The sequence below is a fragment of the Danio rerio genome, chromosome 20, assembly GCF_049306965.1.
Source record: "Danio rerio strain Tuebingen ecotype United States chromosome 20, GRCz12tu, whole genome shotgun sequence".
Lineage (NCBI taxonomy): Eukaryota > Metazoa > Chordata > Actinopteri > Cypriniformes > Danionidae > Danio > Danio rerio.
The window spans coordinates 2,538,867-2,565,000 of NC_133195.1; the positions used below are offsets into that span (position 1 = coordinate 2,538,867).

At 39.2% G+C, this 26,134-nt stretch overlaps 1 protein-coding gene and 1 long non-coding RNA gene across 3 annotated transcripts in view; both read left to right on the forward strand.

The window, feature by feature from the left end:
* Positions 1-26,134, forward strand: part of akap7 (A-kinase anchoring protein 7) — a 62,461-nt gene that overhangs the window by 32,745 nt on the left and 3,582 nt on the right. The window contains exon 8 of one of the 2 annotated variants that reach the window (XM_073934029.1): positions 21,871-21,906. The exons of the other annotated variant lie outside the window; for it this stretch is intronic. Coding sequence (XP_073790130.1) covers positions 21,871-21,906 — 36 coding nt within the window. The remainder of the gene's footprint in view (positions 1-21,870; positions 21,907-26,134) is intronic. 2 annotated transcript variants of the gene reach the window in all.
* Positions 8,760-17,896, forward strand: LOC141379515 (uncharacterized). The gene is made up of 6 exons (XR_012396295.1): positions 8,760-9,545; positions 9,605-11,776; positions 12,175-13,362; positions 13,452-15,749; positions 16,233-17,089; positions 17,827-17,896. It is a non-coding gene; the product is annotated as an uncharacterized lncRNA (long non-coding RNA).

Genomic DNA, 26,134 nt, shown 5'->3' on the forward strand with positions numbered 1-26,134 from the left:
ATATCTCGGCTTTTTATTTAAAAAAAAAACATGGCGGTTCCTTTGTTTACATTCTGTGTAGCTCCACGAGCTCGTGACATATCTTTGTAACCAATCAACGTTCAGCTGCACGTGTAGCTCCACCTTTTGGTACTCTTTCTCCTGTTTGGTACCCTTTCGAAAGGGTGCCGCAAAAGTGATACGGTACAGTTTGGTTCGGTACACTTTTGACAGTGGAAACGGCCATAAAAGCATACCAAACCTAACTGTACCGTACCACTCAGTGGAAACGGGCCATTACATATTGAATTGCGACCCCTGGGGTAATTACATTACATTAAAGACACAGCAATAGCGTCAGATGCAGCAGATTTATTTTACAGCACCAGGTTAGTCTTTCTGGCACATTTACAGCACTGACATACATACAAAAAAATATACGAAGAATAGACTTGGGTCTATTGGTGTGTGTGCGCCATTGCATGCAAGGTTTCTGTATTTATAACCACCTCAAAGTTTGGGAAACCCTGTTTTAGATAACATTCATTTTCAGCTCAAAAACATACAAGCTTCAAGTTTTCCTCAAGTGTTCCGGTTATATAGCCTATTTTTAACTGAGCTCTGTAAGGGATAATGGTGTTTTGTTTAATACTATATATGAAGAGTTCCGATGCCAAACCGTCTAAATCCATCCAACTTCTTTTCTTGTAAGCGAGCACTTTGACATCTTCTCTTTGTTTTCGTGCTACCAGATGACCGCTTACCTATGTGTGGATGGCTTTTTGTGTGGACTGCTTTGTTACCAGTTTGCCCCGACAACGGGGTTCGGGTGATTGGGTCAATCAGTGCTTTTGAAAACACTATGGGTTGGGTTTAGGGAAGGAGGTGGGTGGGGTTATCGGTCAGTCATATCGGTCAGTCATTGAGTTGTTTATTCAGTCAAAAGTGGCCTCTGGTGAATTTACGCGTGAAGGCACTCATGAGAGAAATTTGAGATCTGAAAATGCACAAACAGCGGTCTCTGGTGGATCCACGAAAGCAAAAGCTGCAAACACCTAGCTCCTGGGTTGTATTTCGCGATCTCCAGAAATGTAAACAGCGTATTAATAAAGAGCCTGGCTTGCAACGTAGTTATAAAATAAATAATGAAATAAAGTAAATCAACATACAATAATCTTGTGAAAGTCTATATAGCATTTGGTTATAGCAATATAGCAATGGTTGCCAAATATTGTTAAATTTTCTATAGCAATGGTTGCCAAATATTGTTAAAATATGCATTTTTAAACAAGTGCATATTAGTGTGAACATTTGTGGTGTTCGTGTTTGCTTGCTGATTTGCAGATGGTGCAGACGCAGGTTCAGCAGTTCACGCGGCTCTAATGTTGATGTACTCGCGTATTGACTGATGTGCTGATGAGTGCTGCTGTTATGAAATACTGAATGTCATGGCATACAAACTATTACAATAATCTATAGCGGCTGACACACTAAAAACATGATGGTGCAATACCAGCGTTTTGCATGTGACATTTGCAGTAAAGAAAGTGCACATAGAAAGTGCACTACCTGACAAAAATCCAAGCTTTAGGAACAGCAAATAATAACTTGACTTCTAGTTGATCATTTGGTATCAGAATTGGTTTATATGAAAACCCATCTAGATTAAGGATTCTTCAGATGATGACAGTGTTTTGAGAGTTGCAGAAACACACCCTGGTGAATCTCACATTATCAGAGGAACTTTGGACTCATTTGGAAAAGTTTAGTTCAATCAGCTGTTTAGTCAAAGTGCACATGTGACAGCTGTTATCGGGACGGTTTGTTACTCAATTGTCCTGCTATGGAAATAAAGTAAACATCCTTCATCTTCTCATAAGTGACATGCATCTAAACTAGGGATGCCACGGTTCTCAATATAATATTGAACTGTACGGTACGACCTCTACGGTTCAATAAGCGCTTGTGAATCGCGGTTTTCTCGGTTTTGCGTTTAAATAATTTATGTGCGTTTCATATCTCCCCGAATTGACTGTGTGTGCCTGTAAGCCCATGAGCTGAGATGAGGAAACTCCTCCCCACGAGTAAATATCCAATCACTATGCTCTAAAGTTAGAGGGCGCTTGACCATCATTCCACACTTTAACATGGCGAGCGGCGGTGAAGTCAGGCAACAGTAGGAGAAAGCCCCGGCGTCTTTCAAATCTGCGGTGTGAGGACATTTCTGTTTTGCCGGTAAGTTTAATGCCAATTAAAGAAAAAACGGTGAACAAAAAATAACCGTGCATGCATTGATTTACACGTATAACCACGACTGCACATCTGCAGCGCATCACCCAGCAATATCACTGTCTGAAGGCAGATAGCAGAGAAGGTAATAAAGTCCTCCAAACAGCAACAATCCCTCGCTGAATCCTTCAAGCAAACAAACCCAACTGGTTCCGAGAGACACATAAAATAGCAAAGGCAGTGCGGGTGTTCACTGCTGAAGATTTGCAGCCGTTTTGGGTGATTGGAGATGTGGGCTTTTGTCATCTTATAAAAGCACTCGGTCCGCGTTACAGACTACAGTCTCACATTTTTCCAGCAGCGAGATAATTAAGATGCTTTATTTATGTTTATTTAAGAACAAATATGTATATTTGAAATGGCCAATTTATCTTTATTAATTTCACATGTGTGTTTATTTTCAAAGTGTAAATAAAGTTTGTTCATGGGCTACTAGCAGCTGTGAGATTTCAGTGTTCATTTTTTTATTCAATACACTAGGAACTGCTGTACTTTTCCTGGCTTTTAAGTAAAACAAAATGAGCATTGCATACATGAGTTTTTATTGTTTTCACCTTAACCTCTCACTGTTCCTATTGCCTATAAAATAAAATAAAAACACACGTGTCAAGCCATGAAAACCAAACCGAAAACCTTGTTAAAAAACCGAGGTATGTATTAAACCGTGGACTAACTGTATTGTTGCATCCCTAATCTAAACAGTTTGGGTCAAGGCGTGTAAAGATTTTGAACATCTTCTTGGACACTTTTAATGCTTCCAAACTGCTGCAGTTTCAAATCGCCCATGTCTTCAGGTAGTTCATTATAATGCGATATACCTTCTATGTGCGATGTGATTGTACAGGAATCACAGGACGGATTTTTCTAATCCCCATAGACAAGAAATAATAAAGTAGTGACTGCAGGTTAAAGGAAAGCAGTGGAGTAAAAGTACTGATACTGCGCTAAAAATGTACTCAAAACTACATAGTAAATTACAATTCCTGAGAAAAACTGCTCAATTACAGTAGTTTGAGTATTGAGTACACCACTGATTCGGTCAAAAAGTATAAAAGCTGATCTCGCAATACGTTTGCTGTGTAACCAAATTAAAGAATTACTTGCTGAGATGCTGGCAAACTTACATGATTTTTACACAGTGAAATAAAGATGTGCTCATTGCAAGTTAAAGATCGATAGCATTTCAGTCATGCAGGACCTTGCATAAGGCCTCAGTATACTATAATAGAATCGAAAAGTGAACTGAAATGACGTCAAACAAAATCTCGCACAGTGTGTGATGTCATTAGGACAAACAAACACAAACTCCGTCTCACTAGTTTATTTGAGCATTTATCCGAACATTTGGGACAATCCCAGTACACAAGTCAGCAAAATACTGTATATAACACTGGATGCTATAGCAAAAATATCTTACACATTGTTCCCTAAAGTTATATTGTAATCAGTGTTAATGAAGTTACCCTACATGGTTCTCCGCCCAATATGAGGTTCATAGGTCCAAGAGTCAGATCCTGCTTTAATGATTAATCTGGACTGCTGGGTTGATGTCATTATCTGAAGCAAAATATTTTAAAAATCCCTTAAAACTGAACCAAAACCATAAAATGCCAAAACTTACTCTGTTAATTGGTAAATGTGTGGATTAATCTGTGACTCTCAGAGATTTCTGAACTCAATAACCAATTAAAAATATATAACTACACCACAACAAATGTTTCACTTTTTATTTATTTATATATTTTTTTTGTCGAAATATCTAAAAATCCTTAAATGAAGAAGCATTTTCTAGACAAGCAAAACACTTTGTTTTGTTTTAGGAAATACGATTGACTCAATATTAAAGCATTTTTTTCTCAATATTAAAAATATTATCTCTTTGTATTATATACTTATTATTGTATATTATATTATTATATTATATTATTAATAAATATTATATTATGTCTTCTAAATAAAATGCCAAAAATTAAGTGAGTTTTTCCTTAAAACTAGCTAAATAATCTGCCAATGGGGTCAGGAAAATAATGCTATGTTCGCAAAGCAATAAACAAGATTATTTCTTTCACTCCATTGGCAGAGTATTTAGCTAGTTTTAAGGAAAAACTCTTAATTTTGCCGTATTATTTCCGAAAACAAGACAATATTCTTAATATTGAGAAAAAAACGTTTTAATATTGAGTCCTGTAATTGTTTTGTGGAATTTTGAACTCTTTAATTTTAACATTTCTAAAAACAACACCATTTTCCTTGTCTATAAATTTCGTCCTGATTTAATAATGTTTCGATATTTGCATTAGAAACAGTAAGAACATTTTCCCCCCGGCGTATGTACAAGTGTGAACCATAGATCATCCTGATGAACTGTTATAAACAGAAATGTTATCAGCTCTTCAGTGTCGTCACTGCAGTGTGTTCGTAGATTGAACTTCGGCTTCATAAAGTGTGAACTGTGGGCACGTTGTGGAAGATTTATGGCATTAGTCCATAATGAGATGAGTGTTGAGCGTGTGACTTCTCTGAGAGCGACACTTCACACACATTCACACACACCTAGAAGTAGGATTAAACATTTTGGATTTTGAATGGTTACTGAAAGGCGAGAGGCATATCAGCCTGATCTCACAAGGAGACATAACTATTTCAGGGTTTGTCAGTTTCAAGAGTTCACATTTACAGCAGCTGATGATTGATAATAAAGCAAGAGACTATTAGGGGTTGCCATGTAGACATGAACCAGTATATACTATACTATACCAACTATACCAGCATATGCGGTGAACGCCCAGTACTAAAACACTCATATACTGTGCCAATTTGGTTTATTCGATTCACTTATACTGGATGTCTTTGGACTGTTGGAGGAAACCGGAGTACTAAGGGAAAACCCACACGAGCACAGGGAGAACATGTAAACTCTTCACAGAAATACCACCTGACTTAGCTAGGACTCAAGCCAGCGAACTTTTTGCTCTGAGGCAACAGCGCTAGCCACTGAGCCGCCGTGCCACCCTGTCCAAGATTAGTCTATGATAGAGGGGGAGGAGTAGGGGTGGATCAAGGTTATAATAGTTTTTGATTATTTCGTTTTGACTTGTTGTTTTCAAATTCATTTATTTTTCATTAGTTCTTAGAGGGAGATGTACTCGTTTTTATTAGTTTCTATATTTTGAAATTATTTAGTTTTAATTTAATTTTTATTAGTTTCAGTATTAGTTTTAGTTTTTTTCTAAATAAGCATGTTTGTTAGGTGCAAGACTCAAAATCATCAGGTTAAATATTAAAAAATTAATAAATAATAAAAACTCATTCAGGGGGCGAAGCAGTGGCGCAGTATGTAGTGCTGTCGCCTCACAGCAAGAAGGTCTCTGGGTCGCTGGTTCGAGCCTCGGCTCAGTTGGCGTTTCTGTGTGGAGTTTGCATGTTCTCCCTGCGTTCGCGTGGGTTTCCTCCACAGTCCAAAGACATGCAGTACAGGTGAATTGGGTTGGCTAAATTGTGAATGTGTGTGTGGATGTTTCCCAGAGATGGGTTGCGGCTGGAAGGGCATCCGCAGCGTAAAAACTTGCTGGATAAGTTGGCGGTTCATTCCGCTGTGGCGACCCCGGATTAATAAAGGGACTAAAGCCTGATTTATACTTCTGCGTCAGGTGACCGGCGTAACCCACGGCGCAGGCAACGCCCGTAGCTGTGCATTTATACTTCTGCGCGCTGTCTCTGTTGGTCTGCATTAACACTTCCGAAACGCTAGTTGGCAGTGAGGTGTAAATGTTCCTCTGTGTCGAGTTTCTTCGCTGCTGTTTTGCTTTTCCTGAACACTTCCTGGATGTACAAGTGGCTCAAACTCACTCATTTAGAGGCAGGAACCGGCGGACGTGCAACAACTTTAACTATGAGGTAAAAACAAAACAAAACTTTCCATCCGGAGCTCCTTCACGGGACTCCACACTTGTAAACAATCGCTCGCGCGGCGTCACGCCATTCGCGCGACTCTCGGTCCCGCCCAGACTCGTCAGCGCTACCAACCAATCACAGAGCTTACGCTACGCGTCGTTGCGACGTGTAGTTACATTTTTTGAGATGTGCACGTCAGTGATGGCGATGGCCACGGCGAAGGGCTATGCGTCAGCGCCGTAGCATACGCCGGTGTTTGACGCAGAAGTATAAATCAGCCTTAAGCCGACAAAAAAAATGAACGAATGAGTAAAAAACTCCTACACATTTTGAAACTAGTATTCAGAGGACACGTGAACCCTGTCATCTACCACTGCCATCTACCCATCCTCAAATTCACATACAACAGCACACAAGACAGCAGCCTTGAGTTCAATATGTGTGCAAGGCTGCTCTGAGATTAGATACACAGTAGTGATGGGAAGTTCTGCATGATTGGGATGCAGTTCAACAGATGATTCATGGGATAAATTCACCTTCTGCCACTTTTGCGAATGCTCAACTAGAAGTCCAGTTATTATTTGTTGCTCTTACAACTGAGATCCACAACAAGACTTTGGTCAGGTAGTGTAAACATAAGTGTTTCTAGCTCTTCCTGTTCTGTGCTTTTGAAGCACTGTGGATTATTTAGATTTAGTGGAATGTTTAATGAATTTGAATACTACAAGACGGATGTCCTGATGTCCGTTTCTAATTGAATTGTAATTGTCTTCAATGATGACTCTCATCACTGTAATATAATGAAGAGCTGCGTTCTGTTTGGACACAATTATTAGTCAGGGAGGGAAGAAGTTTTGTTTGTATGAGCGTGTATATGGGTATATTTGTGTGTGTGTGTGTGTGTGTGTGTGTGTGTGTGTGTGTGTGTGTGTGTGTGTGTATGAATGAGTGTGTGTTTGAGCTCGCCTCATTACTCATCATTTAATCTTCCATCAAATGCTCTGTCAGTGAACTGAGCTGATATTAGAGCTGACAGTGTCTGTGAGTCTTCACATCGTTAATTACACCACCACACTAAATAACCGCTAATTAGCTTTTACCATTCATTAACAATCACGGTATTCTCCACAAACGGCCTGAGACGTTCATCTGGAGCAGAGATCAGACTGACATGAGTTGCAGGAAACACACACACACGCAAATACACACCAGAACAGACACAACCACACAGACACACACACACGCAAGCATGCTCACAAAAAAACACACACACACGCTTAAAAACACTCATTCAAACAAACACACACACAAGCACACTCACAAACACACACACAAGCACACACACACTAATACATACACACCCAAGCACACACACCCAAACATTCACACAAGAACAGACAAAAATTCACACACACAAACACACACACACACGCATGCTCACAAACAGACACACACAAGCACGCTCACATGCACACACACTAATACATACACACACACTCAAACATACACACCCAAGCACACACACCCAAACATGCACACAAGAACAGACAAAAATTCACACACACACTCAAACATAAACACACACACACAAACACACACACACATGCACGCTCACAAACAGACACACACAAGCACGCTCACATGCACACACACTAATACATACACACACACTCAAACATACACACCCAAGCACACACACCCAAACATGCACACAAGAACAGACAAAAATTCACACACACACTCAAACATAAACACACACACACACAAACACACACACACATGCACGCTCACAAACAGATACACACAAGCACGCTCACACGCATGCACATACACAAACAAACACTTAATACATACACACACACTCAAACATACACACCCAAGCACACACACCCAAACATGCACACTTAAACATAAACACACACACACACACACACACACACACACACACACACACACACACACACACATTCACCCAAACATGCACACAAGAACAGAGAAAAATTCACACACACACAAACACACACACACATGCACGCCCACAAACAGAAACACACAAGCACGCTTACACGCACAAACACACACATACACACACACATTAATACATCCACATACACACTCAAACACACACACACAAGCACACACACCAAAACATGCACACAAGAACAGACAAAAACTCACACAAACACTCAATAATATGCACACACACAAACACACACTCAAAAGCACTCATTCAAACACACACATACACAAGCCCGCTCAAAAAACACACACACAAACACACTCAAAAACACTCATTCAAACACACACTCACACACAGACAAACAGCTGTTTTTATTTGTGCAGAAATCCGCTGTCCTGGATTCTGAGTGTGTGAGCAGCAGCCAGATGTGTGTTTTTAAGGGTTGTTCCAGTTCGCTGATCTCTCTCTCGCGCACACACACACACACACACACACACACACACACACACACAGAGGAATAAGCCCCTGTCCATTCCAGAGCAATTATTCAAGCTGGCATGAGGATGGAGGAGGAGCTTGAGTCGGCCAATCTCCCACCAGCCCCCCTCCACACACACACACACACACACACACGCTTGCATAATCGCAGTGGAGCGAGAGGCAGTCACACGCTCTGTCTCTCTGTGTGTGTGTGTGTGTGTGCCGCTGTCAGCATGGCTGGATCTCAGTGCTCCTCTGTCTGAAGACTGCGGTGTGTGTGTGTGTGTGTGTATACGTGATGGGGCAGTTGTGCTGCTTCCCTCTGTCTCGACCCCAGGATAAGCTCAGTAAGTGTCTGAAAAAACCCTAAAATCTTGTGTGCTTCTCTGCTGGTGAGCGTCGCGAGCATCTGATCGCTGGGCTGCGGGTGGAAACATCGCTGTCTGTAACATGATGATGATGATCTGTGGTGATTTCTGCTCTGCTGGGGTCTGTGTGGTGGGATTGTCTGCATGTGGGAGCCTCTGATGGTCATGTGTCAAGCTGTCATGGTTTTAACCTTTATTTCCTAATGATTAATTGTCTAAGAAGTTATTGCGGCTGTGTGATTGTCTGAGAAATGCGAAGGAAAAATTGGTATTGTGCGATTAATTGTCTAGTGAGTAATTGTGATTATGCGATTGCCCAAGGAGTCATTGCGATTATGTGAGTAATTGTCTTAGAATTCATTGTGATCATGCAAGTAATTGTCTAGGAAGTAATTGCGAATATTAGTTTGTCTATAGAATAATAGCGAATATACAATTAATTGTCTAAGAAGTAATTGGTATTATGTGATTGTCTAATGAGTAATTGCGATTATGCCATTAATTGTCTAGGAAGTCATTGCTATTATGCGATTGTCTGAGAAGTGATTGCCATTATGCAATTAATTGTCTAAGAAGTAATTGGTATTATGTGATTGTCTAATGAGTAATTGCGATTATGCCATTAATTGTCTAGGAAGTCATTGCTATTATGCGATTGTCTGAGAAGTGATTGCCATTATGCAATTAATTGTCTAGGAAGTAATTGCGATTATGCGTTTGTCTAGGAAGTAATTGCGATTATGCGTTTGTCTAGGAAGTAATTGCGATTATGCGTTTGTCTAAGAAGTAATTGCGATTATGCGTTTGTCTAAGAAGTAATTGCGATTATGCGATTAATTGTCTAGGAAGTAATTGCGATTATGCGATTGTCTAAGGAGTAGTTGTGATTATTCGATTAATCGTCTAGGAAGTCATCCCAATTATGCGATTGTCTAAGAACTATTTGCGATTATGCGATTGTCTAAGAAGTAATTGCTATTATGCAATTGTCTAAGAAGTAATTGCGATTATACGATTAATTGTCTAAAAATTAATTGCAATTATGCAATTGTCTAGGAAGTAATTGCGATTATACGATTAATTGTCTAAGAAGTAATTGCGATTATGCGATTGTCTAAGAAGTAACTGCAATTATGCGATTAATTGTCTAGGTATTGTCTAGATGTAGTTGTGATTATGCAATTAATTGTCTTAAAAGCACTTGCGATTATGTGATTAATTGTCTAAAGTATTTACGATTAAGTGTCTAAAAAGTTATTGCAGATATGTGATTGTCTAAGAAGTCATTGGAATTATGCGATTAGTTGTCTAAGTAATTGTGATTATGCAATTGTTTAAGTAATTGCGATTGTGCAATTAATTGTCTAAGATGTCTTTTCCGTTATGTAATTAGTTGTCTAAGGAGTAATTGCGATTATGTGATCAATTGTCTAAGGAGTAATTGCAATTATACGATTGTCTAATGAGTAATTGCGAATATGCGGTTGATTGTCTAATAAGTAATTGCGATTAATTGTCTCATGAGTACTTCCGATTATGTGATTAATTGTCTAAGAAGTAATTAAAATTATGTGATTGTCTTATGAGTAATTGCGATTATGCGATTGTCTAATGAATAATTGCGTTTATGCGAGTAATTGTCTCAATCGTAATTGTGATTAATTGTCTTATGAGTACTTTCAATTATGCGATTAATTGTCTCAGAAGTAATTGCGATTAACTGTTTTATGAGTGCTTTCGATTATGTGATTGTCTAATTAGTTGTGATTATGTGATTAATTGTCTAAGAAATAATTGCAATTATGCGATTGTCTAATGAGTAATTGCAATTTGTGCGATTGATTGTCTATAAAGTAATTGTGGTCATACGATTAATTGTCTTAAAAAGTAATTATGAATAATCATCTAAGAAGTTACTAGAGTTGTGTAATTAACTAAAAAGTAATTGCAATTATGCGATTGTCTAGGGATTAATTGCAATAATGAGAGTAATTGTCTAAGAATTAATTGCGCGTTTTGATTATGTGATTGCCTAATTGTGAATATGTAATTAACTAAGAAGTAATTGTGATTATGCTATGAATTGTCTAAGAAGTCATTTCAATTATGTGATTAATTGTCTTTTGAAATTTGAAAGTGAAAGTAAAAGGCATGTGTGTTTGAAACAGTGCCTCTATATTTTGGTCCCCCTTGTGGCAATAATAAGAGTGACAACTGAAACAACCACGGCTGGATTAAATAACACAATTAGATGGCATCACCAGACCACAAAAAGGCCTGATTGAAATCTGGATTTAATAATGCTCCTGTCTAGCTTGAGGCTAAGGATCTGATCTGATTTTTGCATGGATGAGATAGGATGGGATGGCAGCAGCACGTGCATCATTGTGTTGTGAAAGTTAACTCTATCTTTAATGAGGCTCCATCAGTCTGTGAAGGGAGAGGGTTTTGGTGGAAAGACGTTTTTTTGAATGTCTTACATGTTGTCTAGTAGTTGTAGTTCTCCTTTGTCTTTTTTACAGTATGCTTATCGTGTTTATTCTCCATTGGTCCTCTCAGTTGTGTCTGTTGCCCATGTGCAGTGTCACGTGACCCTCAGGTGGAAACAGAAATATGTGTCTCGGTGATACAGATTTGTGATGTTGGGTAGAAACAACAGAAAACAGCAATTCTGTAGGCTAGTTTTTAACAACAGAAACAGCTATAGGCCAGTTTTGAACAGCAGACGAGACAGTGCTCTAGGCTAGTGTTTAACATCAGACGGCACTCTAGGCTAGTGTTTAACAGCAGACGGCGCTCTAGGCTAGTGTTTAACAGCAGACGGCGCTCTAGGTTAGTGTTTAACAGCAGACGGCGCTCTAGGCTAGTGTTTAACAGCAGACGGCGCTCTAGGCTAGTGTTTAACAGCAGACAGCGCTCTAGGCTAGTGTTTAACAGCAGACGGCACTCTAGGTTAGTGTTTAACAGCAGACGGCGCTCTAGGCTAGTGTTTAAGAGCAGACAGCGCTCTAGGCTAGTGTTTAACAGCAGACGGCACTCTAGGTCAGTGTTTAACAGCAGACGGCGCTCTAGTCTAGTGTTTAACAGCAGACGGTGCTCTAGGCTAGTGTTTAACAGTAGATGGCGCTCTAGAGGAGTCTTTTACAGCAAACGCCGCTCTTGGTGGCACTCTAGACTAGTTATTAAAAGCAGACAGCGCTCTAGGCTACTGTTTAACAGCAGACGGTGCTCTAGGCTATTGTTTAAAACACACAGCGCTCTAGGCTAGTGTTTATCAGCAGATTGTGCTCTAAGCTAGTTTTTAACAACAGATGGTGCTCTAGGCTAGTTTTTAACAGCAGACGGCGCTCTAGGCTAGTGTTTAACAGACGGCGCTCTAGGCTAGTTTTAACAGCAGATGGCGCTTTAGACTAGTTTTCAACAGCAGACGGCGCTCTAGGCTAATGTTTAACAGCAGATGGTGCTCTAGGCTAGTTTTTTAAAAGCAGACGGCGCTCTAGGCTAGTTTTAACAGCAGATGGCGCTCTAGACTAGTTTTAACAGCAGATGGCGCTCTAGGCTAGTTTTAACAGCAGATGGCGCTCTAGGCTAGTTTTAACAGCAGATGGCGCTCTAGACTAGTTTTTAAACAGCAGACGGCCCTCAAGACTACTTTTTAACAGCAGACAGCGCTCTAAGCTAGTGTTTAACAGCAGACGGAGCACTAGACTAGTTTTTAACAGCAGACGGCACTCTTGCCTAGTGTTTAACAGCAGACAGCGCTCTAGGCTAGTGTTTAACAGCAGACGACGCTCTAGGCTAGTTTTAACAGCAGCCAGCGCTCTAGGCTAGTTTTTAACAGCAGCCGGCGCTCTAGGCTAGAGTTTAACAGCAGACAGCGCACTAGGCTAGTGTATAACAGCAGACGGCGCTCTAGGTTAGTTTTTAAAAAGCAGATGGCGCTCTAGGCTAGTTTTAACAGCAGATAGTGCTCTAGGCTAGTTTTAACAGCAGATGGCCCTCTAGGCTAGTGTTTAACAGCAGATGGTGCTCTGGGCTAGTGTTTAACAACAGATGGTACTCTAGGCTAGTGTTTAACAGCAGACGGTGCTCTAGGCTAGTTTTAACAGCAGATGGCGCTCTAGGCTAGTTTTAACAGCAGATGGCGCTCTAGGCTAGTTTTAACAGCAGATGGCGCTCTAGGCTAGTTTTAACAGCAGATGGCGCTCTAGACTAGTTTTTAAACAGCAGACGGCCCTCAAGACTACTTTTTAACAGCAGACAGCGCTCTAAGCTAGTGTTTAACAGCAGACGGAGCACTAGACTAGTTTTTAACAGCAGACGGCACTCTTGCCTAGTGTTTAACAGCAGACAGCGCTCTAGGCTAGTGTTTAACAGCAGACGACGCTCTAGGCTAGTTTTAACAGCAGCCAGCGCTCTAGGCTAGTTTTTAACAGCAGCCGGCGCTCTAGGCTAGAGTTTAACTGCAGACAGCGCACTAGGCTAGTGTATAACAGCAGACGGCGCTCTAGGTTAGTTTTTAAAAAGCAGATGGCGCTCTAGGCTAGTTTTAACAGCAGATAGTGCTCTAGGCTAGTTTTAACAGCAGATGGCCCTCTAGGCTAGTGTTTAACAGCAGATGGTGCTCTGGGCTAGTGTTTAACAACAGATGGTACTCTAGGCTAGTGTTTAACAGCAGACGGTGCTCTAGGCTAGTTTTAACAGCAGATGATGCTCTAGGCTAGTGTTTAACAGCAGATACATACAGTTAATGTAAACAGCCTCCTACAAACATTCCTATAATTCACTTAAACCTTTATTAATGTTATTATTGATTTTATTTTATATTCAATAATTTAGTTTGATTCTGAAAATGTTCTTGACAAAAAAGTTGATTATTTTGAGCAATATTCACTGAAAGATTCTTTGTGGGGCCAGCATTACCTCTTCTGCTTCACTGCTGTATGAATGCTCTCCTGAATGTTTATTTCGAAGAGTGTGTGCTATCTAGCATGAAAGTCACAATACCAAACGCGTATATGGAGGTACAATCTTTGTGCACTTGAACTCAGCATGACTGTGATTAGTATGCATGGAGCTGAAGGGCCTTCGGGGCCCCGCAGGACCGCGATTTGCCATTGTTTATCTTGAGCTGTGTGTGACAAGAGGATTGCGGACGTAGCACACACACACACACCCGTGGCCTACTTACATGAAAGAGAAGAGCGTGTGTGTAGGAAAGGTGAATGATGGGAAGAGCTTCTGAGACTATGAAATACAGTGTGTTTATGAGGCCGCAGGTCACAGCGAGAGCTCAGCGAGTATGCGTGTGCGTGTGTGACACACTGAGGTTTGTGTTAAAGCTGTGGGATACAGATAAATAATAGCCGCTCACGCACAGCATGGCCCTCTGTCAAACACAAACACACTCAGTAGGGTTGTGCGGTATTCAAGAAAAATGCGATACAGTGCTTAAATTCGATATGAGATCAAATTTTTTCACAAATGTTCTATCAGATTTGTTTCACAGTAGAACGCATCAGTACTACTAATGAAAGCTATCAGCCATGTTTTCATGTTGCATAACATATTTTAATCTAAAAGAAGTCAAATAAATATCAGCATCACTTTTCTCTACTCAGAACAATCAGGAAAAACAAAACAGCTTGTAACAGGGTCTGGTTACTTCGTTGCCGCCTTATTGCTTTTCTGGATTGATTTCTTGCTCGTCTTCAGCATCCACACTAAAATCGATCAGGGTTTTTGGATGAAAAAACAGCATGTCCATCTGCTTGGTGTCAGAGATGTGTGTTGAGATGTTTGATTTCACAAAGTGGCAGTCGTATTCAGGTGCACACTAAAAGTGGACCAAGCAAGCATGCCGAAGAGGTAGTCTGGCTACTTTCATCAAACCGTGGAATTGTTCATTTGTGGTCACATAATTATCTGCTTCATGTTAAAGGAGTTGTTGTCCTATCCAATATACACAATTTGTATTTTAGAAATGCTTTCTATTTCCTGCGTCATCCCGGCAGAACAACAGCATAAACTCCCATGACAATGATTCCCTCAGGTACTGATTATGGGCTTTATTCAGTGTTGAATGTTACTAATGTGAGTTTGAACACCATGATATGGTTATTTATTGCCATACTGAAAGCGCCAGATCTCAGATCTTGACAAATAAAATAACTAGCTAATATTTAGCTTAAAGATGAACATTAAAAATGAGACTCATCAGTGACTCGGCATGTGCTTTTAATATAAATGAGGTTTAAAGGTCCTGTGAAGTGCTTTGAAATTTGCATTTTTTTATTCGATGATTGACGTAATCTCAACTGAAACATGAAGAGAGGGCGGGGCATAGAGTAGACCCCCCCTTTTTAAAAAACAGCCAATAGTGTTTAGTTTGTTTCCCATTGTCAAAGAAAGTGGCTGAGCTCAAGCGCATAAAATGAACAGCGAGTGAGAAAAAGGGGGTACGGTAAGTCAGATACAAGAGAGCATTTAACAGCAGACGGTGCTCTAGGCTAGTTTTAAACAACAGATGGCGCTCTAGGCTAGTTTTAAACAACAGATGGCGCTCTAGGCTAGTTTTAAACAACAGATGGCACTCTAGGCTGGATTTTAACAGCAGACGGCACTTTATGCTAGTGTTTAACAGCTGACAGCACTCTAGGCTAGTTTTTAAACAGCAGATGATGCTCTAGGCTAGTGACTAACAGCAGATGGCGCTTTAGGCTAGTGTTTTACAGCAAACGGCGCTCTAGGCTAGTTTTTAACAGTAGACGATGCTCTAGGCTATTGTTTAACAGCAGACAGCACTCTAGGCTAGTTTTTACAAGCAGACGGCACTCTAGGATAGTTTTTAACAGTAGACAATGCTCTAGGCTAGTTTTTAAGAGCAGACAACGCTCTAGGCTAGTTCTTAACAGTAGATGATGCTCTTGGCTAGTTTTTAACAGCAGACAATGTTCTAGGCTAGTTCTTAACAGTAGATGGCACTCTAGGCTAGGTTTTAGCAGTAGATGATGGTCTAGGCTAGTTTTTAACAGCAAACAGTGCTCTAGGCTAGTTTTTAACAGCAGACAATGAAATGCTCTAGGCTAGTGTTTAACAGCAGACAACGCTCTAGACTAGTTTTTAACAGCGTCCTAGGCTAGTTTGTAACAGCAGATGGCGTTCTAGGCTAGTTTTTAGCAGTAGATGATGCTTTAGGCTAGTTTTTAACAGCAGACAATGAAATGCTCCAGGCTAGTGTTTAACAGCAAACAACACTCTAGGCTAGTTTTTAACAGCAGATGATGCTCTTGGCTAGTTTTTAACAGCAGACAATGTTCTAGGCTAGTGTTAAACAGCAGATGGCGCTCTAGGCTAGTTTTTAGCAGCAGAAAATGCTCTAGGCTAGTGTTAAACAGCAGATGGCGCTCTAGGCTAGTTTTTAGCTGCAAATAGTGCTCTAGGCTAGTGTTTAACAGCAGACAACACTCTAGGCTAGTTTTTAACAGCAGCTGGCGCTCTAGGCTAGTTTGTAACAGCAGACAGACAGGGCTCAATGCTAGGCTCTAGGCTGTAGTGATGCATTGTGTGTTTATGGCACACAGTGTAGTAAATAGATATTAAACATCTACACACTGCATCATAGTGTAATAAAGAGACACGTGTTGATAAATAAAACTGTTGTAAGACGTACAGATTTGGCTCAGAGCTGTGTTAGAAGAGTAATCTGCACGATGTCTGCGGTCTTTGATTAGACTGAGGGATGCTGAATTGAATGATGTGGTTTTGGATGCTGGTGTTTTCAGGAAGAGTCTGCAGGGTTGAGGGGTTGAGCAGCTGAAAGGCAGAATGCAAACGTATTTATTATGTTAGATTGATGTTATGTAACAGCTTCAGATTGTTTTAGTGTCAGTAACCATAATCCCACATTCAGCCTGTGTATCTTCTGTTTCTGTGAGATCAACTGAACGATGGCGGAGGGACCAGCCTTGAACTCTGCGTGTTGTGTGTGTGTATGCTGGGGGTGGATGGGGGGGGGGGTGGTTAAGATTTGATTACCTTGTTACCAGTTGTTCCCCAAGGACACACACACAGAGATAACAGTTCCAGGCTTACAGTGGGCTTGAGAGTGTGCGTGCTTGTGTGTGCATGTGTGTTTGTTTGATTGGATGCGTATATGATTTTTTTTTTTGTGTGTGTGTGTGTGTGTGTGTGTGTGTGTGTGTGTGTGTGTGTGTGTGTGTGTGTGTGTGTGTGTGTGTGTGTGTGTTTGAGTGTGTATAGTGTATCCTTAAAGTCTTTAAAGCGCCTCACTTTTTCTACATTCATTTATGTTACATTCTTATTCCAAAATTGGTTAAATTTATTGATTTACTCAACATTCTACACACAATCCCCCATAATGACAATGTGGAAAAAGAGTTTTTGAAATTGCAAATTTATTACAAATAAAAAAGCTGTAAAATCTCATGTATTCACAGCCTTTGCTCAACACTTTGTTGATGCACCTTTGGCAGCGATTACAGCCTCGAGTCTTTTTGAATATGATGCCACAAGCTTGGCACTCCTGTCTTTTGGGAGTTTTTGCCCATTCCTCTTTGCAGACTCTAAATGGTTTGATGCATGCCAAAACAAACCCAGAACTTATTAAGAGAAAAAGGACAACAATTTTAGACTATGCACCTGGTGCACAGACTGTTTTTCCCATCCTTAAAACACACTCTTAGTGCTTTTGCCGCTATACACTTTAGACTTAGATTGGTAAAACAGAGCCCATCTGTCTGTTCAGTCCAAGAGTTGAAAACAGCCCAGAATCGTCTACCAAAGGTCATTCACACCAGAAGCAAGATGAATTTCAGATGAAAGGTCAGGAGGAAGATAAATAATGTCAAGCTGAATAAAAAACAGAAAGAAAGCTCTGATCAGCAGCCTAACAGACTTGTGTATCTATATATATATATATATATATATATATATATTTGGAAAAATGTACAAACAAAATTATATATATATATATATATATATATATATATATATATATATATATATATATATATATATATATATATATATATATATATATATATATATATATTAATCAACCAAATAAGGAGTAAGGACTGCTGAGAGTGTTATGGAATTTAATAACGCACGCAAAATGGAAAGAAAAAAAACCTTGTGTGTGTGTGTGTGTGTTTGTGTTTGTGTTTGTGTGAAATCCTTTACTGACAGCCGTGTGTGTGGATCCTGTCAGAAAAAAAAGTCCTACATGATGGTAATAGTTTGATTGCGGTGTTTACTTCAATAATGCCTCTAATATTTGCAGACTCCACACGTCTTAATTCCATTTCTGTTTAGTTCAGTTATGACTTTAGTCAGATTAAGGTCTTAAAAAATGTCTGTTTGGATCTTATGTAGGCCTACAGTTCAGATTTCATGTTTACCTGAATAAACAGTGAGTAAACACAAATACATCTTATTGAACATCATTTATTTTCATCACCAATTACCATAGTAGAACAGTTTCTCAAGCAGTTTGTGATGCATTTTGGAAACAGGAGTTAGCCCCTGGTCTAATGCGCCACCTGGCTTGAGAAACCCGTTCTCAAAGACTTATATTTAGTCATTATTTGGGTAGCACACATATTCTGAATGCCTTCGGCAGAATTTAAATGAGCCATTTTAATCTAGATTAATTCCAAGATTACAGTAAGATTAATCTAGATTTTAAAAAAAAAATCTATGTATTTCTGTGGATTAATGCTGACAGGTGAGCACTGCATGAGATAGTGACACCATCTAGCAGCGGTGTGTGGAGTTGTCCTCAGACTGATGTAAAAAGTACTAAATGTAAACCTGTTTTATCTAAGATTATTTAAGAGATTTTTAAACTGATGAACAGAAGAGCTGATAAAATGAAAAGAAAACTTGATAATTGCATGGCTGAGTATTAAATCTTTATATAAAGAAGATTATTTCTCTTCTTTAAAGTCTTCATGAACTCAAAGTTGCGACTTTTTTATTATTATTTTTGTTTGTATTGTGATGCAGTTCCCAGATAAATGGAATATTAAATGAGAAAACAGTGGGCGTGGCTTGTTTTTCTCCTGCTAGCTGATTGGATGTAGTAAAGTAGTAGTTCATTCAGAAAGGTGGGGAAAAGGGTCTGGGGAGAGTTATTGCAACCTGGGGACAGATTACAAGAGCAAACTTGTAGTTTTCCTTAATGACATGCAGAGATGAATTGTTCACCACAAAACTAGCTACTGTATGTGAGCTAACAGAGTCAATATGGCTAGTTTTGATTTAATTTGTACTTATGGAAGATCGTTTAGGATTCTTTGTGTTTCTAAACATCACTAGGGAAGTATATTTTTGTAAAGATAACACTTCAGAAGCGCTTCTATACCAGCTTTTTTGAGTACATTTGGCAATAGTCCGCTATGACAGGTTTAGCAGCCAGGCTGTTTAATATAGTGCCGTGCTGAGAGACTCTCTGGCTGCTCACCAGAACCATTTCACTGTAAACGAGCTCCTAAATTGCAGAGCAGTTTTTTTTTTATTTATTTATTTTTTTTTTGTGCTTTTTGAAGCGGGCGGAAGACACACACTGACCATCCTAAACGCACATTGTTCCTGGATGGGAAACACAGGCTGATTAAAGAACTCTAGGTGGGATCAGCATCTCCATCAGAAACCCCTGTGAGAGCTGCAGACAGGAGATGAGGCTTCCTGAGGAAATGCCTTCAGTGAAAAACACCAGTGCTTATGAGATCTAATCGCCCCTTCCCTAAAACATGCCCTTCAGAAGCTGTCAGACATTAAAGTTCATATAGGGTGACTATAAGAGGACGGCAGGGGATGGATGGGGGGATAAATACTTGACAAGTGCATTCACTGTAAAGAGAAAGAATAAAGTAATGCAAATTAATTAATGACAATTCACAACCATGAAACTACATTACTAAACTTTAAGACATGCAATAAAGTACATCCAGGAGCCAGGAGGTTGTTATCTCAGAATAAAGACTGACAGGTTTATTGGCAGACCAGTGCAAAGCACAGCACTGTAGTAGACTGAAGGGTTAACTTAGCGGAATGAACCGCCAACCATTCCAGCTTATGTTTTACACAGCGGATACCTTTCCAGCTGCAACCCAGTTCTGGGAAACATTCATACACACATACTCATACACTACGGCCAATTTAGTTTATTCAATTCACCTATACCACATGTGTTTGGACTGTGGGGGAAACCAGAGCACCCGGAGAAAACACACACCAACACGGGGAGAACATGCAAACTCCACACAGAAACGCCAACTGACCCAGCCAAGACTCAAATTCACACTTACATATCTTTGAAAGAATTTGGGAGAGGTGCTCTGAGCTCAGAAAAGACTCGTGTTATGCCCCCTGTCATGAAGGTGCGAGATGTTGGCGTCCTATTGAAGTGTCTAGCCTGGCCCCAGATTGCTCCCCCTAGGTACATATTGTTTAAGAAGTGAGGTGTCGGGGTTGTCGAGGGATGCTAAAGTAGTGAGATAATAGAGGAAGGTCGAGTTTGGTGTTTATGGAGGTTTGGTCTAATGCTGATTGGATAATAGAAGATTGTCAATGATGTTTCAAGAGTTCACATTTAGCTGGTGATTGATTGTAAAGCTTGTTTGGCATGCTTTCCTGGGAGAAAGTCCTGAGCTCCTAAGATCCTCGAGCCCAGGGCTTCCTCCCATTTGCAAGGCGAGAGGGGAGTTTAAGCTCAGGTAGATCTGGAGAACTCCACTGCTGCAGTAGCTAATGAACAGATAGCGATTGCTCTTAAGAGATAACGACTTACTTGGAGCATGTCTATGGTGCCGATTTTGATTAGTCAATTAACTTAAGTTGCATGTTTTTGGATGGTGGGAGGAAATCGAGGAACCCGGGGAAACCCACGTGAGCATGGGGAGAACGTGTAAATTCACAGAAACGTTGGCTGACTTGACAAGGACTAGAACCAGTGACGTTCTTGCTGTGAGGCAACAGTGCTAACCACAGAACCACCGTGTCACCCATCTAGAAAAGAAGGAAGAGTAGGGATGGAAGGGGGGATTCTTTAAGACGAAGGCAGCTGTTATATGGAGCTTGGCGTATTTATAGTGGCTTAGGAATCGTCTGATTGGTGAATCATGAATTTGATAATGTGGGACCAGCTGCAAGCAATCATAAGCATGTGATCCTCTCGAAATTAGTTTATAAATAAACTTTAATTAGAATTGTTGAAACATCTTCACATGCTTCACATTTGTTTATAAAACATCACTAAGAGATTTCAAATCACAATTTTGAAATTATTTCTCGAATTCAGACTGCAGGATTTTCAAAGTAGTGGCGTCACACATGTTTTTAATTCACATGGCATGATTTGAATCGCTGACAGGTCCGGATATTGAGCATGCCAGATATCACATGGGTATCAACAACTTATCGGCGATTCTCTCAGATGGCGTCTTTGATAGTTCATGTTGTGTGTTTGTTACTCGCGTGAATCAGCACAGATTTGCCTGTGATTTCAGTTATTTGTTGGTGATTTCTTCAAGCCTGTCTGCAAGTCAAAATCGGGTGTAAGATCATGCAGTCTGAACTCGGCATAAGCTGCATTTGAAACTCTACTCTGCTGCCCTAATCATCAAGGTGTACTGTATGAGGTGTAAATAAAACATTCACTGTGCAGATTTAGCATTAATAACCATGATTACAGTATCACGGGAACTAATCAGCAATGACATTTTTGGTCATGATCATCGCACAGCCTCTGAATCAGACTCTGCTGTGCTGTGATTGAGAGTGAAGCGTGTGTTCGTGATTGAACAGCGAGTGAATCAGAGCCTCGTGCTTGTTGGAGAACTCTTCAGGCTCATGAATGTGTTGTTTATCTTGCAGATCTTGTGCAAAGCAGGCAGCGTGCCGCACGGACAAGTACGTGTTCCTCCTTCACTGTGTGTGTAGTGTACCGTGCTTCAACCCTCACTGCCTACTACTGAGGGGGGATAGACGCAGATTCACCCCACTGTCTGTGTTTGCAGTGTCAATACCATCACCTTACCCCTTACTGCAGGGATGCACTATATACAGTATACAGTTAAAGTCAGAATTATTAGCCCTCCTGTATATTTTCCCTAATTTCAGTTTAACGGAGAGATTTTTTTCAACATATTTATACACATAATAGCTTTAATAACCCTTCTAATAACTAATTTATTTTCTCTTTGCCATGATGACAGCACATAATATTTCATTAGATGATTTTCTTGATACTAGTATTCAGCTTAAAGTGATATTTAAAGGCTTAACTAGGTTAATTAGGCAAGTGATTGTATAACGGTGGTTTGTTCTGTAGACAATTGAAGGGGGCTATACATTTTGACCTTAAAAGGTTTTTTAATAAATTAAAAACTGCTTTTATTCTAGCCGAAATAAAACAAATAAGACTTTCTCCAGAAGAAAACATTTTTAAGAAACACTGTAAAAAATCCTTGCTGTTAAACATCATTTAGGAAATATTTAAAAGAGAAAAAACTTCACAGGAGGGTGAATATTTGTGACTTTAACTGTATATATTGAACATAATTGACTTATATTATAACATTTTTTTCGATGAATGCTGTTTTGAACAACATCAGCACTGTAAATGCACAATGTCAGACATCTAACAGTACGGTCCTAAAGTTTGGAGTCAGGATAATGTTGTTTTGAAAAAAATTTTTATTGAGTTACTTTTTCATGCATTTAATAATTAAGCCTTTCACTCATACAATTACACCATTGTGATCAGCCTTGGCTGGTCCCTGAAGCATACAATCACACCAGTGTGATCAGCTTAGGCTGATCCCTGAAGCGTACATTCACACTGGTGTGATCCGCCTTAACTGGTCCCTAAAGCGTACGATCACACTGGTGTGATCAGCCTAGGCTGGATTCTGAAGCGTACGATCACACCGGTGTGATAAGCCTTGGCTGGTTTCTAAAGCGGACAATCACACCGGTGTGATTAGCCTTGGCTGGTCCCTGAAGCATACAATCAAACAGTGTGCTTTGTTTACGTAAAATACACAGTTTATGTCACTAGAATATTTTCTCTATTCCTCTCCCAGATGAACAGCTGCTTACCTTCATGTATTCGGCAGAAAATTATGCATAAACATGTCTTAAATCCAGCAGCTCGGATCTCTCCTGCGGTTGTTGCTAGAAGGCATACAGCTGCTATCAGAAGTTAACGAGAAGTAATAATATTATTTATTAAATGATGCATTAATTGTCTTTTATTAGTGTTTACCCCTACCTCAACCCTAAACCCAACCCTCACGGTAATGTAAACATAATATTTGTCATAGTGTCTCAAAACTTATGTCATATTGATGCAAGTATCCTCAGCTGTATCCCATCTAGCTAATAAAATACAATTAATGCATAATTTAATAAATAATACTAAAACTTCTTGTTAACTTCAGATCAGAGCTGTATCCCTTCTAGCAACTATGGTGGCGCCCATTACCCAATATAATGCAAATAATACCGTCATTAAGCTGTTTAAAAGACAAAATAGATGTTCTAGCACAAATTTGAGAATCAGATTTGATTACTGAGAATCAGAAACGTCACAATATAATCAGAATATTTGTCAATATTTTAAGAAAAGATCAATAAGAAACAAAATACGATATATACATAGATCATTTGAGCTGGTGGTTCATTAGATAAACTTGATGTATCGACATCGGAACTTCGAACCCAATTGATTCTAACTAACGGTAACAAAAAACAAACTCACGTAAGAGGGTCAGCGTGAGTAATTAAAGACTCAGGCGTGAAAGGGTTCATTCAGCCAGGATGCTTTAAAATGATCAAAAGTAACAGTATAATTACTGTTACAAAAATTTCTATTTCCCATGAACACAGTTGTTTTACATTTTTTATTGATCAAAGAATACTGAAAATTTTTAAATGTATAACAATTTGCACAAAAGTAGTAAGCTGCCAAAACATTTAAGAGTCTTACTAACCCTAAAGCATTGTTAGTGATTGTATCAGTGAAATTGCCTATATCTGTGCATCCCTACAATATTCCTGTTGATTTTCCTGTTTATATAACTCTTGCCATATCTGAAGGCTGAGTTAGAATTAGCTGCTAGCTGTGATGGTTCACGATTAGCCCTTTTCCCCAGGTGCTACTTCAGAGCCGGTGCTATTGTTGATTCAGAAGAGCCTTCAAAAAACATCACTGGATACATTTAATTTTTCCCAGTCATGAAAACTTGTGATACAAAAGCTTTGAAACAGTTTAACCGATTGGTTAGCAAAATGTTTCGAAGTGCTTGAAACACCACATGCTGGAGACACACACTGGTCAAAACTGTAAATGCAATAAAAATCAACAAAAAATGAGCTTTTCAGACATTACATTCAAAGTATAACTTATCTAAAATCATTATGTTAGGATATGCATTAAATGTGTTTTATTATCATATTTTAAGCCTTATATAGTTTGTTTCATTGTGCGCTCTGCGAAACAGGCTAATTAGAGACTGATAACTAATATTATTATTACTTTTTTGTTTGACAAATGTCTCCTTAAATTGTCTACAAATTCGTAAAACTGATCTGAGATCTGGTAAAACTTTCACCCGGTTCAGTGATTTGCCACTAGGGGGCGATCAGAGTCAATCCGCGTGATTTGCGTTGTTTTTTTGTTTTATATTAAAGATTGCCCCCAGTGGAGAAACATAACATTTTTGAAACGTGGCGTTGTTATTAACTTTAATGGCTTCGTGCATTTACATCAGCATCCAAACATAGCCAATCCAACACATTTGAGCAACGTAGGATAGTTTGTACAGATGGACATTACAAACAAAAATAGTATGTTCATATAGATTACATATTATAGATCAAAACTTCTATTATATTATATTATAGTTTATTGATAAGTTTGTTAAGTTTTAGTTTTGTTTTTATTTTTCTGAACACATTTCTATTTAGTTATTAGATATTTAGTTTCAGTTTAATAGTTATAGTTTAACAGGATAAGTCCTGTGTCGACCAGAGCAAAGTTTTAAAATATTAAACGAATGATTAAAGCAAAATTTTTAATGTTTTGTTAGTTATTATTTTTTAAGTAATTTTTTTCAATGACTGCTGTTAGTTTCCGTTAATTTTAGTCTTTCGTTTATTGTAAATGTTTTAAATTTTGAGTTAACGAAAATATTCATGACCAATAGTTTTAGTGGTGTTCACACTAGCAGCGACTTTGTAGCTGCCTGTCTGGGGTGTGTTTCCTAAACAATGGCGTAACTCGCGGCTGAACTATCTTAGTACAATGCATCGTTTGGGAAAAGAACGATGTAGTGACAAGTTTCCCAAAACCTGTAGTTTCTCTGTCGCAGATTCATCGTTTGAACCATGTTAGTTATAACGTAAAGCACTCTTAATGATGCTCTAAATGGCGTGGTAACAACTTTTTAAGAGAAGAACCCCATCATTTCTTTGTGCAAATTAAATTGTTTTACACGCACACGCATTTAAAATAAAATCCAATATTAGTTTTGCTAAAAACATGCACTTGATTTCCAGATTAACCCCCTGGTGTCGAAGACCGCGTATACGCGTTTTGACCTGAAGTGTCGTCAAACCGCAAAAATTTACTTAAATTACACTTTCAGTATTGATTGTACAGATAAGATCAATACATCAATCGAATCTGTTAGGTGTCTACTTTTTGTTCTACAACAACAAACGTGTGTGCTTCTGCAAAATAGGAAAAACAAACAGTGTAGGCATTCTCTCTTTTCTCACTCCGTGAACTGCTTGTAGAAGTAAAATGCGCTGAAACTCCGCGAAAACAAAACACACAGACATGAGACATGTATCTCTAGAAAGCTTGAAGCGTCTACAGAAATGTTCTAACCAGCAGGCCCAAGTCATTTACAGTACAGATACTTAATAAATAACCAATTATAGATTAAAATAATTAGCGTATGCTGTGTTTTTTGGTTTTCACAAGCTGACGTAACATAAATTCCGCTTTTAAATAATAGGACATCTATAGCTTTCGTCATGAGGCTGTGTTCAAAATGACATCAATGTTTTCAAAGTGCACTGTGAAGGGAGCGCAACTGTAAAAATGAAGATCGCTAAAACTGAACTGTAA